This window comes from Schistocerca serialis, chromosome 9 (assembly GCF_023864345.2).
Source record: "Schistocerca serialis cubense isolate TAMUIC-IGC-003099 chromosome 9, iqSchSeri2.2, whole genome shotgun sequence".
NCBI lineage: Eukaryota > Metazoa > Arthropoda > Insecta > Orthoptera > Acrididae > Schistocerca > Schistocerca serialis.
In genome coordinates this window covers 268660291-268677260 of record NC_064646.1, presented here as the reverse complement: position 1 = coordinate 268677260, position 16970 = coordinate 268660291, and the positions used below count along the sequence as shown (strand labels likewise).

General features: G+C 40.7%; 1 protein-coding gene across 1 annotated transcript in view; it reads right to left on the bottom strand.

The window, feature by feature from the left end:
- Positions 1-16552, bottom strand: part of LOC126419533 (glutamate receptor ionotropic, delta-2-like) — a 66884-nt gene extending 50332 nt beyond the window's left edge. Inside the window, exons 1-2 of the mRNA XM_050086722.1 lie at positions 16380-16552; positions 15870-16069 (exon numbers count right to left, since the gene is read on the bottom strand). Coding sequence (XP_049942679.1) covers positions 15870-16069; positions 16380-16552 — 373 coding nt within the window. The remainder of the gene's footprint in view (positions 1-15869; positions 16070-16379) is intronic.
- Positions 16553-16970: the final 418 nt, after the last annotated feature.

Genomic DNA, 16970 nt, shown 5'->3' with positions numbered 1-16970 from the left:
ACCTATGTCCAACTGCTGCTGGCATTTGGGTGGGTGCAGGGCATACATTTAGAAGTCTGGTCTTCAAATCTTTTGCAGTAACAGCAGGTGAAGTATTGGTCTATCCCAGGCATTGAGGAGGTAGTTGCCGAGCAGCTTCTCAATCCCTTGCAGTAACAGCCTCTGTCTTTGCTGTGCTCCTTATTAGTCAACAATTCACCAATCTGTTCAGTCAACAAATCAATCTTGTTAGCTAGAAAATCATAAGCAGTGCAGGTAACCATGGACAGCAACAAGCTGTTGCATGATGCCTTCACTGCACTTACTGGCACAGGCATTATTAAACTGAATATCTTATCAGCCAATTCAGCCACTGCATGCAAGGCCATATCACTTCAAGATGCTATAACAGCTTTCTCTTAGCCAGCAGGTGGCAACTCCACAGTTTATGCAGAAGACTATCAGGTACAGCACCAATGTCAACCTTATTTTCTAAGTATCACAAGTATTGTGATGGTCTTCTGTCACCAACGTCTTCTTGCATCAAAAATTTCCTGATGCATTCCTCTAGTGACATATACACCCTGTAGATAAGTCCCATCTTAATTTCTTGTAAGGGTCTGTTATTGGTGGAGCAGTGATCAGATCTTCAAGCTGTGCAGACTATTTATAGGCCAGCTAACTTACCAAGATCACAAATCTGGTAGAATCCACCATAACACTTGCATGGAGAAAACTGGCTTCTAATGATGTTAACCACAATTCCGTGTCATGCGACCAGAAGGGTGGTAAGTGCACAGTGAGCCGAGAGACCAAAGGTACAGACTCAGTTGTTGGTTCCTGCATATGAACTTATCCTTACAGTATTATTCTGAGTGTTCAAATCATGTTGGGGTCACCAGCTCTGGTGTGGCCATGAATGAGAGGCCATCAGATCAATTTATCTTGCATGTTGCAATCTAGCCAGCTGGCATACAAAATACGACACACTTGTACAAGAACAATTCTTAATAATTTATTCACTCATGTATAGGAAGGAAAATCTTGTCAATGGAGAATACAGCTCTGAGAAGATTTACTTTATGGTAGAATTATCCCTAAAACAGGTGACAAGACAATTAGCCTGCTAGTAACAAGAGAAACTCCCCATCATACCCCCCTCAGATTTAGCTGTAAGATGGCCCATTGGATAACCCATGAAAAGCTGAACACAGATCAAGAATGAAAACAGAAAGAAGATGTACTGAACTGTGCAAAAAGAAGCAAAGTAGGAACAGTGAATGGTCCAAGATCAAGAAGTGAACCTCAAGTGAATTGGAAGAATGCACATTGCGGTTATGTGGTTATGGTGTTAGACTGCAAAGCGGGAGACCCATGTTCAAATTTCCCTCATGCTCTATTTTTTCCTCACAAAATTATGAACTGTCTATTTGGTCACTGATGTGTCTTTTCTTCTTCTGTGGTGTTGGCAATTGTCATATCATACTTTGGTTACAGAATGAGTCACATGGTAAGAATATATTACCATATCAAGTAAATGTGATGAATAGTGAGAGCAGGCAAGATGCTGTGTAGACCTCTCACAGAAATGAAAGCAACATATAAATGTCTGAACTACGTTACAAGAAAGGAATTCAGAGTCAGTGCTTCCAAAATGGACTGCAAGAGTCATAACATGTGGTTCTTGTGTAGTACAAATGGAACATATGTGTGTCTGGAGGCTCCTTCGTTACACCTCACTGTTGCAAATGGGCATTACACCACAACGCGGACACAAATTTGAATACAGTGAGCAGATATATCAATGACCAGAGAGACTGTTGATAATTTTGTGAGAAAATAGATGGGGCACAAGGGAGACTCAAACACATATCTCCCCTTCACAGTTGAACACTGTGGTCATATAACCACAATGCCAGGGCTCTTCAAATGCACTTGATGTTGGGGGGGGGGGGGCGTGAAGGGGGGTTGTAAGAACTATTTATCATGAACAAAGGGAAAAGATTCAGTCTAAGAGCAAGCGTGATGTCGTCATCTCTGTGGTGGCTATCATGAAAATATTTTGATAGTACAATGTAAATAAGCATTTGCAACACAACATAGCACTGCACTACAATGAGGAGCAGTGATCTTGGCTGCAACAGATACTTTGATATTTGATAAAAAAACAAGTATTACGATACATTGGGTAACTCATTTAAAAATGTTGTGGTTATAGGTAATAATAAAGAAACAACATTTGCAGTTTTTGCATAAATACCAACCAGGTAAACGAAAAAGATACCTACTAGCTTTAAAGTGCATTTATGAGAATAATGTAATTGTGAAAAACCCATAGTTTTTAACAGTATCTAGTACTGAGGAATGCAGAACACAGAGGATAATAATATAAGAGTGAGACCACCATACATTTTGTGTTAAAAAGATAATTATCTAATAGTGCACATTCCTTTGAATGGTGTTTTCAAAGGAATTATAGTAATTGTTGTGTAATGTTTTAATCTAGTTAATAATAACACTGTGATAATATTTGTTAAAATTGTCCTCTAATTTTGTTGTGCTTAAGTTATGCATTCTGGAATTCTGATGGAAGATGATTCACCTAATATAACTGTAAATCAATGAGGTATGGTATATCTACTAAAGCAATTCTAAAAACAAGGATGCTGTAACTTACCAAATGAAAGCGTTGGTATGTTGATAGAGACAATAACAAACACAAACACACACATAAATTTCAAGCTTTCACAACCCACGGTTGCTTCATCAGGAAAGAGTGAAGGAGAGGGAAAGACGAAAGGATGTGGGTTTTAAGGGAGAGGGTAAGGAGTCATTCCAGTCCTGGGAGTGGAAAGACTTACCTTAAGGGGAAAATGTCTGCTTGTGTCTGTATATGTGCAAATGGATATGTGTGTGTGTGCGTGAGTGTATACCTGTCCCTTTTCCCCCCTAAGGTAAGTCTTTCCGCTCCCGGGACTGGAATGGCTCCTTACCCTCTCCCTTAAAACCCACATCTTTTTGTCTTTCCCTCTCCTTCCCTCTTTCCTGATGAAGCAACCATGGGTTGCAAAAGCTTGAAATTTATGTGTGTGTTTGTGTTTGTTATTGTCTCTATCAACATACCAATGTTTTCGTTTGGTAAGTTCGTTTGGTAAGTTACAGCATCCTTGAATTCTGTCTATATGATGGAAGATGATTCACCTAATATAACTGTAAATCAATGAGGTATGGTATATCTAATAAAGCAATATAGATATATTTTTAGATATATTTTTCCCATGTGGGAAGTTTCCCTCTATTATAATAAAGCAGTTCTATTTTTAAACGATATAAATGACAAAACATATTATACTTCAATACAATAAGGTAGCTACTGCCTTTATTGTAGAGTCAAAATAATTTTTAACATTTTTTTCATTAGTACAGTTGAATTAGAAGGTTGCACTTACTATGTGGTGAAAAGTTGTACTGTAAATTCAATGAAATTGACTCTCAAAGATGTCATTGATAGTGGAGCCACTGCTATGTCCACTTTTTCATCAACTAGTGTAGCCATCAGGCCAATCCAGGAACCATTGCTCAATTTTGAACCACCCATTCCAGCATCAATTATTAAGAACTCAGACCTGCCAGAAAGATTTTAAAACAGTTGTATTGCAATTTTTTGTATTTATGATGACTTAGTTATGTTAACAAATAGCTACATGCAGTTTAAATGCTGTAATGAATTCTCGGTCTCAGGCTTATGATTTTTCAATAGTGTGTTTGCAATTCTCTTGTTACATAAAGAAAAAGGAAACTTACGTGAAGTTTAACTCTTCTTGCAAACAATACCAAATATCACCAAGAAATCCTGATAGAGTTATCTTCCCAGATGTAGTTTTGTAAGTGTTGATGAATGGTTTACGCTGCAAAATGTGTTAATGGTACAAGGTTAATATATATACAAACGAGATGGTTACAAAAGCATGGATAGAATTATTATTATATATTTTAGTTTAAGGTCACACAAATCGTATTATTTCTGGTTTTCAGGTATTAATGCATTACTATCATCAGATAATCTATTTAAAAAGAAAGAGAAAAGGGGATTTACTTTATTTTATTTCATTTTAATCTTCTTTGTCTGATGATGACTTGTTAGTAAGTCAAAAACTGTAACAATATCATTGTGTGATCTGAGACTGAAAAACATAATTAAAAAAATATACAGGGCTGTCAGATGGCTGGAGAATGTAGATGAAGATGAAAATGAACATGAAGAAGAAGAAGAAGAGGAAGAAGAAAAAGAAGCAGAAGAAGATGATGATGCTAGTTTGTTCACCTAAGGCAGTATGCCTAGTCTGTGGAAGGAAAGAAGATTAGAGTTCAATTTCTGTCAGTAATGAACTAATTAAAGATGGAGCACAAGTCTGCAGAGGATGAGGATGGGGAAAGAAATTCTTTTGTAAAACAATCATTCCGGCAATCACATTAATCAGTTTAAGAGAGCCAATGAAAAACCTAAAACCGGATGACCAAATGCAGATTTGTGCTGCAAACCTCCTGAATGTAGGTCCGGTGCTTTTTTTAGATCTCTCTCATGGGTCTGTTACATAGTAATTGATAAAGGAATGGGAAGTTAAAAATTGAGCAAGAGTTCTTGGATCAGTCTGATGGTTATGAAAGATTTTGGAAAAAAAGCTTGCTTGATTACTTGTTGACAACAAGGTAGTGTCATTAGGGTTCAAATGAATTACTTCCTAATTCTAATGTTAATGAAAACATACTCATCCTTATTATTACACATTTATTGTGTTACGGCTGAAGTGGTTACCATTACTCATTAACATTAGTGTTAATTGTGGTGCACATCATGATCGAAAAACTTCCTAAATCATAAGTAGTGATTAATGAAAATCTGTAGCAAACAGACTCAAATGCAGATTTCCTGCTTTTCACAAGAAGCTGCCTTAACCCTTAGGCTAGCTTAATACACTTTGAGCCCTGACTTAAAACCTTATTGTCACTGGTGTTTTCTATCTATGATTTGCAAAGACCAGTAACCAAACTTTCTCCAGGATGTTTATAGCAATATATATATTCTCTGAGTGAATAGTTAGTTTGATATACCTGTAACATATAACATATCCACCTGAAAATCTCACCAAGTGAATGGCAGGAAGCAAAATATATTTCCATTTTATAATTTTCTCAGCTGTTATCAGGAAGATGGGATATCATCTTTGTGTCAAGGAAACCCTAATTTGGGGAAACCACATTTATACATTTCTCACTTCTATGTTTTTCACACTTGTACATTGTAAATTACGCACTTTTTTGATTTACCCCAATTTTGAATTTTCCATTTATAAATTTTCACATTTTTATGCCATTATTTCTGCTCCCACACAGTCATTTTAGTCACAATTATACATAAATCATGACAGAATATTCCTAATGTGGTGTGGCCAGAGATTGTTGTTTTGGTATTTCCATGCAAACTCACAGTCATTATTGTGTGTTATAGGTACAGTGACACATTGTGGCAGTTAGTTTCAGATACAAGGAGGGGGCTGGCAGCTCATGGTCCAGCAATCACAACACATAGCAGTGGTATACAGTTGCAGTTGACAGTAGTGTGAGCATGTCCAGAGTGTGCTGAGTGAAATGATGAGTATTTTTTGGAAGAGGTGAACTCAGTTGATTTTTTACAATATTGTTTCTAAATTTTTGTGCATGCAAAAATAATGGGTTCATCGAAAAACAAAAGAAATTGTCTTTCCATTCAGGAGAAAGTAAACATAAGTGAAGAAGTGCAAAGAAACCAGAAGTTAGCACTGCAAAGTATCCCAAAATTCCATAGTCATAGCCAATGACATGCAAATAGGAACTTGTGCATCGAAAACCAGACCAAGTGGTGAGAAATGTGTGTGTATTCAGGGTGGAAAGTTTTCAAACTTGGAAAAATGCCTAAAAACTTGGTGTCAGCAACACTGTGCAGCTAACACGTCTATGTTTTTTGGGCATGATACTAAAAGAAAAGACCTTAGAAGTTACAAAAAGTTAACTGCTGAAAACTTTTGTGCTGCTTCTGGGTGGTTACTCTGCTTCAAAGTAAGATGTGGTGGTACTGACAACATAGTTTGTGTAGAGGTTAACAGTATCAATGATGTCACCATAGAATATTATAATGAATGTGATGTTCCAAGTCTAAGTGCAAAATACAGTCTGAAAGATACTTACAACACAGATGAAACAGGACTTTTATTTAACTTTATGCCAGGCAAAACATTGGCATTTAAGTGCAGCCCCTGCTTTGGGGGAAAGATAAGCAAGCAAAGACTGATGGTGCTCTTTACTGCAAATGCAGGTGGCTCTGATAAAAGCTGTCCACCAGTGAGCAGGAAGTCAGCAAAGCCTTGATGTTTCATGGGAGTAAAATAATATCCCATTGCCTATGTATCAAAAAAGAAGGCATGGATGACTGGAAACCTCTTCAAGAGTCACCACAAATAGCTTAATGCCCACAAAGAGGAAAATACTTTGGCTTCTGGACAGTTGTTCAGCTCACTCTGGGGCACTATAAATCAATAACATTGAACTTGTATTTTTTTCCAGCAAATTGTACAAGCCATCTTCAGCCTCTGGTCTTGTTTGTAGGTAATGCCTTCAAAGGAGAAATAATTGTGGGTGAGGATATAGTTGGTCATGGAGACTAGGAAGGAGGTTGTTGGTTTGGAATACATAGGGCATCTTGATAGTGATCAATAGCAGTAAGGCCATGGGCATTAGGAATGTTAGTGTACAGGGAGGTGGCTGGCATCAATAGTGATGAGCTGGGCACCGTGTGGTAAAGGGACAGGAACTGTGGAGAGTCGGTCAAGGAAATAGTTGGTATCTTTTATATAGGAGGATAGGTTCCAGGTAATAGGTTGAAGGTGCTGGTCTATGAGAGCAGAGATTCTGGGCACAATAGGGCACAATAGGGCATACTAGGTGGTAGGAAGCACGTAGAAGGTGGGAGTGTGTGGAGTGGTAGGGGTAAGTAGAGAGATGGACTCTGGGATGGGCCTAAGGATTTGAGTAGTGACTAGAGATCCTGCTGGATTACTGGAATGGGATCACTGTGGCATGGTTTGTAGGTGGAAGTATCTGACAGCTGACAGAGTCCTTCTGCAATGTAGTCCTTGTGGTTCAAAACAACGGTGGTGGAGCCTTTGCCAATAGGTAGGATTATAAGGTCGGGATCTATTTTTAGATGGTGGACTGCAGTTCTTTCTGTGGATGTAAGGTTAGTCTGCATGTTGAGGGATTTGGGGAATGATGTTGAGGCAAGGTTTGAGGTTAAGAAATTCTGGGAAGTTAACAGAGGCTGGTTTGGAGGCAGTGGGGGTGGATCACGGTTAGATGGAGGAGTGAACTGAGTTAGGCAAGGATCCAATATTGGTCTTTGGTTGAGTCTGATTGGTCAGGTTGGTGGCGAAAAAGTGTTTACAAGGTAGGGACTTGGAGGAGAGAAGGTCTTTAACTAGTCCTGCATGGTTGAATTTGGGAGTGGGACAGAAGGTGAGGCCTTTGGAAAGGACTGATATTTCTGTGGGACTAAGGCTTCTGGAGGAAAGGTTCATAACTGTGTTGTGGGTCTGTTTAGGTTCTAGGCTCTGTGTGGTGGTGGGAGGGAGTTTAGGAGGGTGGGGTAAGTGTAGTAGGTCAGTGAGACAGGGTTTGTCAGCTATGAAGGGGTGTGGGGGAGGTTTTGAGGTTGTTGTAGAAGTGGTGGACAGTGGTACTCCGAGGTGGGAGTAAGAAGTGAGTAGGATGGAGAGCTTTTTGAGGTGGCGTTGTACATGTTTCTCAAGTTCCTGCAGGGCAAGAGTTTCAATGTGAGTTATGGGTTCCAGGAATTTGGGACTACATAGCAGGAGAATTTTGCAGATGAAGAGAAGGTACTGCAAGGAGCATTGGGCTTGGTTGATATGGTTTTGCAGGACTATGTTGGTGAGGGCTAAGGATTGGCAGAATCTGAACAGATGGAGGTCATTGTGAAAGGAGGGGTGGCAATGGGTAATTTGATGGTAAGGCCATTAGGGGGGATTTCATGAGCCAAGCAACAATGCAGGAACAGTATGTGGGACTGGGATCTGGCTAGGGATAAGGAAAATTTTCTGTATTGATGCAGGTGGAAGGAGCAAGGATCCATGGTGGTGTAAAAAATGTGAAAGATTATGTAAGAAAGTAGAATTATGTCCAAAAAATTATGCAAAAACACAGCCAAATACATGTGAAAAGTACGAAAAGAATAAAATGGATACACAAGGGGGAAAAACGAGATGAAATCTGAGGAAGACGATGACAGTGGAAGACGAAAACTCACTAAAATTGGCGAGAAGTTACAAGGGTCAAAGTAGAGAATAGCTATTGGTAATCAATAATAAATATATGTACATTACTGTGGGTAGCAGGTTTGAGGGCAGATCAGAGTAAGGGGGACAGCAGATGTGACTGGACGAGGTGGATTTAGTGGGTGCGAACAGGCATAGAATGGGAAAAGTATGGGGGGTGGGGAGAGGTTAATAGTTAGAGATGTAAGATCATGTGGCACCGGAAAAGTGCAGGAGATAACACGTAAAAATACGGGAATTGACACAGGGAGCATGATCAGTTTGAAGGTATAGGCTTCATTATATCGGCGAGAGTAATGTGTGACCTAAGATGCTGCACTAACAATCAGCATGGTCTTGAGGCTGTCTGTTGCCCGGCCGAGATGGTTGATACTGTGTGGCTCATAAGTAGAGTGTGCAGTGCAGTTCGTAAGGCGACAAGAGAAACACAGGAAAGAAAAGAAAGGATGGACATTGAGTATAGCGGATGCAAAAGAATGTAGTTACAAAGGAAAACAGCACAGAGTTAGGATTGAAGAAAAGCCGTCAGGCAAAAATCAAACAATGGAAAATCCAGGATGGAATGTAACAATACCAGAGAAGGAAAGTTGCTACTCACCATATAGCGGAGATTCTGAGTCACGATAGGCACAAAAAAAAGATACACACACACACACACACACACACACACACACACACACACACACACACACACACACGCGCACACGCACACACGTCTGCAGTCTCAGAGAGCTGAAACCACACTGCTAACAGCAGCACCAGTGCATGATGGGAATGGCGACTGGGTGGGGGTAAGGAGGAGGCTGTGGAGGTGAGGGGGAGGGATAGTATGGTGGGAGTGGCGGCCAGTGAAATGTTACATTTGCAGAAAGAACTGCAGTCCACCATCTAAAAATAGATCCCGACCTTATAATCCTACCTGCTGACAAAGGCTCCACCACCGTTATTTTGAACCGCAAGGATTATGTTGCAGAAGGACTCCGTTAGCTGTCAGATACTTCCACCTACAAACCATGCCACAGTGATCCCATTCCAATAATCCAGCAGGATCTCCAGTCACTACTCAAATCCTTAGGCCCATACCAGAACCTGTCCCCAGAGTCCATCTCTCTACTTACCCCTACTACTCCCCGCACTCCCGCCTTCTACATGCTTCCTAAAGTCCACAAACCCAACCACCCAAGATGCCCCATTGTGGTCAGTTACTGTGCCCCCTCTGAGAGAATCTCTGCTCTCATAGACCTTCAACCTATTACCTGGAACCTATCCTCCTATATAAAAGATACCAACCATTTCCTCGACCGACTCTCCACAGTTCCTGTCCCTTTACCACACTGTGCCCTGCTTGCCACTATTGATGCCACCTCCCTGTACACTAACATTCCTAATGCTCATGGCTTTACTGCTATCAAACACTACCTTTCCAGATGCCCTATGGATTCCAAACCAACAACCTCCTTCCTGGTCTCCATGACCAACTATATCCTCACCCACACTTACTTCTCCTTTGAAGGCATTACCTACAAACAAATCTGTGGTACAGCTATGGGCACATGCATGGCACCATGCTATGCTAACCTATTCATGGGCCATCTAGAGGAATCTTTCCTGAAAACCCAGAATCCTAAACTCCTCACCTGGTTCAGATTCATTGATGACATCTTTGGTATCTGGATTGAAGGCGAGGACACCTTATTCAGATTCCTCCAGGACCTCAACAACTTCTCCCCCATTTGCTTCACCTGGTCCTACTCAACCCCTACAAGCCACCTTCCTAGATGTTGACCTTCACCTCAGAGATGGCTACATCAGTACCTCAGTCTGTATCGAACCTACTAACCACCAGCAATACCTCCACTTCGACAGCTGCCACCCATTCCACACCAAGAAGTCCCTTCTGTACAGCCTAGCCACCCATGGTCGTCGCATCTGCAGTGATGAGCAGTCCCTCTCAAAATATACCGAGGGTCTCACTGAAGCCTTCATTGACCGTAATTATCCTCCCATCCTTGTACAAAAACAAATCTTCCATGTCTTATCTTCCCAGTCTCCCACCACCTCCCAAAGTCCCACAGTCTGGCCACAAGGGAGCATTCCCCTCGTAACTCAGTACCAACCAGGACTTGAGCAACTGAATTACATTCTCCACCAGGGTTTCGATTACATCTTGTCTTCCCCTGAAATGAGAAATGTCCTGCCCACTATCCTTCCCACCACTCCTACCGTGGTATTCCTCTGTCCACTAAACCTACACAATTTACTCATCCATCCTTACACAACCCCTGCTCCCAATCCTGTACCTCATAGCTAATACCCCTGTAATAGATCTAGATGCAAGACCTGTCCCATACATCCTCCTACCACCATCTACTCCAGTCCGGTCACTAACATCACCTATCCCATCAAAGGCAGGGCTACCTGTGAAGCCAGTAATGTGATTTACAAGCTAAGCTGCAACCTCTGTGCTGCATTCTGTGTAGGAATGACAACCAACAAGTTGTCTGTCCATATGAATGGCCACTGACAAACTGTGGCCAAAAAACAAATGTACCACCCTGTTGCTGAACACGCTGATAAACATGATATCCCTCATCTCAATGACTGCTTCACAGCCTGTGCCATATGGATCCTTCCCACCAACACCAGCTTTTCTAAACTGCGCAGATGGGAACTTTCCCTGCTACCGTATTTACTCGAATCTAAGCCGCACTCGAATCTAAGCCGCACGTGAAAAATTAGACTTGAAATCAAGGGAAAAAAAAATTCCCGAATCTAAGCCGCACCTGAAATTTGAGACTCGAAATTCCAGGGGGAGAGAAAAGTTTTAGGCCACACCTCGAAATCGAAACAAAGTTGGTCCATTGTAATATGAGACACAATTTAGGTCGAATGAATGACAATACAGCTACAGTAGTTTGGTTCGAGTCGTAAGCTTAGCAGTTAGGCTTTACCAGGTACGCATTGCTATGCGTCAGGCGCTCCGTCCGTATTTATATGGGTACCCTTCCTTTTTCACGTGCTTCGTCTGGTTTGAATTGATAGCTTATTTTTCTTTGATCAGATAAGTGCCGTTCTCTATGTTATAGGTGTTTACGTCACTCTAAGCTGAAAATGTATTATTGTACTGTGTCATGCATTGTTTGTCGCATTCTGTTAATGAGTGTTAACGGCCTGTCGCCGCTCGCGGCATGGCTTGCTGTTGTGCGCACTACCATGACTTAAAAGAGGAATCGTCTCATTAGCGAAACAATGGCAAGAGACTGCTATTTGTTGTTACTTACACTGCTGCTTTCTTTGATAATGATCAACAAGAACCAAATAATAGACTGCGTATGATAGAAGATGTTCTGAACTAGAGTTTAGCGAAAATTTTTCTCCATTTGAAAATCTTTGCAGACGCCTCTTTAGTACATTACATTCTGCACAGAAATTAGAGTCATTGTAGATTTAAAAATCTAGTCAATTGCCGTGCTTCATTTCTGACTGTATCACTATTAGGCATAAGAATAATACGAATATAAACATCACATGATATGTATATTCTTCCACATTTGCTGTTGTCTCACTCTAGTTTCGTAGTTTATTAGGCAGACAGGATTTAAATGAGATAGCAGCAAACACAAAAGAATACATGGCAAAATGTTTATATTCGTATTATTCTTATGGTGCAGAAAATACTGCATGTGATTCACAATTCATGAAATTCCTATTAGCAACAATCTCTTCTCACAGGTTGGAAAAAATTCAGAACGTGGAGTTGGCCATATTTATAAACATCCCAGTCTTTCCAGTCGGATTTTCGTAGTAGATTGAAATGCTGCTACATTCGAAGATGAACAATACGGAATTTGTATTTACTATGTTGGATAATGTATGAAAAATGCAGTGGTCGAAACTCGGGGCAGAGAAAATGCTCGTCTTCCACCTTTTTTTAATTTATTTACTGATGCAGAGGTTTTGGTGCCAGTATTTATCTTCGTGCCTGCAAAGCATGCCTGTATAGCGCTACATATATTCGATGGCAGAAGTTTGTTGTGGCGGCACCTACCAACATTTCTCAGAACTTCCACTTACTTTGCACTCGATTCTAAGCCGCAGGCGGTTTTTTGGATTACAAAAACCGGAAAAAAAAAGTCCGGCTTAGATTCGAGTAGATACGGTATACATCCTATGTTCCCATAACCCTCCTGGCCTCAACCTTCATTAGTTACTGTCCTCACCCATCCAGCCTCCTCCCTAGTCCCATTCCAGCACTACACCGCCGTCATTTCACCACCGCACCCAGTCTTTTAATTTCTTTTTATTTCTTTTATTTCTCTCCTTTCCACTACTTACCCCCTCCCCCCTCCGCACCTTCTCTCCTGCCCTCTGTCTAAACTGCAATACTTCACTGTCCGCCAGTCCCACAATACTATCCCTCCCCCTCCCCCTCCCCCTCCCCGTCACAGCCACCCTCCTCCTTACCCCCACCCAGTCGCCACTACCATGTGACAAGTGTGCAAGTTGCATTTACGTGAGTGTACGAGTGTGTGTATGTGTGTGCATGTGTATGTATGTGTGTCTACTGCTGACAAAGGCCTTAATGGCTGAAAGCTTTAATTGTGTGAATCTTTTTGTTGTGCCTATCATGACTCAGCATCTTCACTATATGGTAAGTAGCAACTTTCCTTCTCTGGTATTGTATAGAAGCAAAAAGAGGTACGCAAGTGCTTTTGAAAAGGTGGATTCACAAAAGGTGAAAGTCAAGCCGAGACCAAAAATGTGTTATATTTCAATGTACCAGAAGACGACGACTGGTCCCATATTTAAAATGGAATTTATTTTGACAGTTTTGTTGATTGAGATGCTGATACTGCTGCGTGTCATTTACATAATGACGATGAAATAATTAAAGAAGTTGTGCCATTATAAGCTGAAATAATTTATTCTCAGGAGTCTAAAGAATTGTATTGTGAACCCGTTGACCCTCCCAATCTGGCAGAAGCACTTACTGCATTGGAAGTAGCCTAATGTTACACAGTATTAAGAAACATGATGAGATGTGCACAGAAATCATATATCAACACTTGAACTGCGACTGTGGTGTTGCTTCCAGATAACAAATCATAACTGATCCATTCTTTGGTCCTCAGTAACTTTAACTGTCCATAATTTACGCAGAACCTTGTCTGCAATAATGTACCTACTACTGTTCATATATCTTCTGTCTAAATGCATTTAAAGTTAATACAAATATATTAAGAAGTTTCATTTTAATGTTAATCTCATTTTACTGTCTCCCTTCAAAAACATATGGGTTCTACTGTATTTAGATTTTTAACTGATGACATTGGGGGTAATTTTCCTCATTAATTTTGACATAATATAGACATTGGAGTGTTGAAGCATTGTTGCAGTTGCTCTTGCAACAGTAATATAAGGACCTGGCAAAATTATAGTCCTCTAACCTCTCTCACCTGAACTCCAGTTTGTAAGCTACAAAAGGTGCCTCTATTAATCCAACCCAGTGGAATGTTGGATTCTAACCTCTGTGGAAAACTGGGTTGGTGGGCCAATCAGTTCTGGAGGATCAGCAATCTGTCACTGAAGCAGGCATGATGATTATACTTCTCACATTTGAGTCATGATAAAATGTTTTGGAGTTAAATTAGGCACACATTCAGATCTCCGTATTGGAGCTGCTTTAGTGTCATGAAATCCTAAGTCTAAGTCTACAGAATGAAAGCAACAATTCTTTCAGATACGCACATGCAGTTGCTGTTTGCTGATGGGAGATAACAGTTTGACAGAAACAGGAGAGGAATCAATTGGACTATTGTTGGTTTAAGTGAAGTACTCTGTAAAGGTGAAACTACTGCTTTTGATTGTATTCTGAAAATCTCTTCTATTACTGTCATGAACCAAATGAAAAATTAAATAGCAATAGATTTTTAGCATACAAAACTATTGTAGACAAGACAGTAGCATTAAAAGTAACTCCCAGCAGAGTTACATGTTTGGTCATAAAAACTGCAGAAAGGATAAAATCTGGATAGTTGAAGCTTATTCTGGTGGAGAGATAGAAACCTTATATGAGTGCCTGAAAGATTCCTGTGAAAAGGAGAGCCCTTGTGAGGCCAGTTGAGAAGCTACTTCACTGAGAAATAGCAAATCTAGTCATGAAATCTGACCATGGTTGCAGACCATATCCTCATCTAGTGATGCCTACTGGCTGAGGATGACACAGTGGTTGGTTTATTTATTTATATTTTATTTATTTATTTATTTACGTCCTGAATCTTTGTGGTACATATACCATACCTTAGATGTTGGACAAAATATTACATTAATATACTGTTACATTGGTGTATAAATTACATTTATAAATTGTTACATTTTTATATTGCTATGTTGTTACATTACATTTTTATACTGTGACAACCAACTTATTTTTCAAGATACTGTGTAACTGAGTTTAGAATTTAATGAAGTGATGTGGGAATTCCATTTAAGATTGTCTTGTAAGTGGATGCCAAGAAATTTTGCTTCAGTGACACTGTTAATTCTTTGGTTTTCTATTGACATGTTTGGTTTTAAAGGGTTTTTATTTTGTTGTGTATGGAAGTGTAAGACGACTGTTTTTTGAGGGTTTATCAGTAATTTATTCCTCATAAACCACTCTGAGACATTATCACTTGTGACTTTAGCATTTAAACTTAGAGCCATTTCGTTTTCACCTTCAATGGTTTCTGCTGTTTGACCTTCTGAGACCTGTTTGGATGTTGTTTTCTATAAACTTGTAATTGGTGACTAATGCCAGAACTGAAACAAACAAGGAAAGTGATTCAAGTACTGGCAAATATTTAATAGATGAAAAAACAATCACAATGGGATACAAACTTCATGCCATGAAGAATATGCCCCATAACAGTGCTTCATCACTTGGCATCACTACAGATGATTTATTTATGCATCTATTTGGTATTCTCACCAATTCCCAGATGATATAACCAGTGCAACTGTGGCTCTCTAACAGTCAACAATGTTCCCATTGTTTCAACAACCACTGAACCAGGACATTGTTATCTCTTGCCAAACAGATGAACACACTAAATTACAAATCAAGTATAATCTTATCAGTAAAGGCGGTGAGACAAAGGCTGCCACGCCCTTAATTAGACTATATCAACAGTGACCATACACAGTGAACAATGGCTGCCTGCCACCATCTCCACCTCCCACTTAAACACTGCTACTAACGACAGTGTTCATGTACTACATTACACTCCTTTTCATTCTAATGACTCAGCTCATATCAACATCCTGTGTCCAACATACCAGATTATGGGTACCCTCCAGAGAATCACTATATAAGACTGCCTCCCATTGCACAGAACTGGTATTTATGGGTTATTGTGGACAAATCTGTCCTACAAGTGAACTTCCTGTGCCAGACCTAAACTTTACGTTCTGCATGATACCATACTATCTTCTTGAAGTTCTGTGGGATGACTAGTCATTGCCTACTATGAGATACATTGCACCAAATTAATTTGGTTGTGCCAGCAATGGTGCACTGCTTGAGCTGGGTGATGTCACACTTATTATGGCTGCTCTGCAACCCATGTCGCTTCACCATGACAACATCACACTGACAACAGCCACACTGCACTCCAGGCCACCCCTGCCACATGATGCCACTCAACAAGCAGGAACACTGTGTGTACCTGCAACCACGCAGAGTTTTCACACCTCACAACCACAGCACATCAATACAGTGAGCCTGACCTTAACTATCACCCACGCATCGTGGGAACATGAGGAGTACCTACAACAGGTGCCGTGTTGGGTGATCTACACTGATGTGTCATCTGCCATGATTGCCACCAACTAGGACCTGTCCACCATGCCACATTCCTCGGTATCCCACTATGATGCCATCTTCCACAAAGCCGAAGCACTAGGCATGACACCTGCACTGCATCCCATTATAATCAGTAACGACACCTGCATTACCAACACACCTACTGTTACTACCACACTGCGATGCTAGCTGCTGCCTCTATCAGCACCACCAGAACACACACCATGTACTTTGCATGGTTACAACAACCACATACTGGTCCCAGGCCCTTGCCACCAGGCAAATTATCACTGGCCATGCACCAAGTTACATCTGCCGCCACTACAATTTGATTCTCTGCATGCATGGTTCGCACTCAGAGGGCATTATGCGGTCACTGGGACACAGACAACCGCAACTAGTTTTTGGTGCTTTTGAACCACCTCCACACCAACACCGATCACATCAGCAACCACCTGTTGCACACACAAACCACTGACAGATACAAGACAGTGAAGACACTCATACTACAGCACCTGTCACATTCACCTGAACAACAACCCCACCTAGCCATCACTGAGACGTTGCTGGGCCACAATACCTTGTCACCACTACAGTGCAAGTTACACCTCCAAATAAACACAAACGTCTTACCATATCATGCTCTCTGGTCACTATGGCTTCTCAAGCTGCCTGAAAATGTACAGATTACCATGATGATGCACGAGGAAAAACCGCTGGAAACATGGTTATGCCTCGTCAACCAGATGCTTGCCCTCATGCAA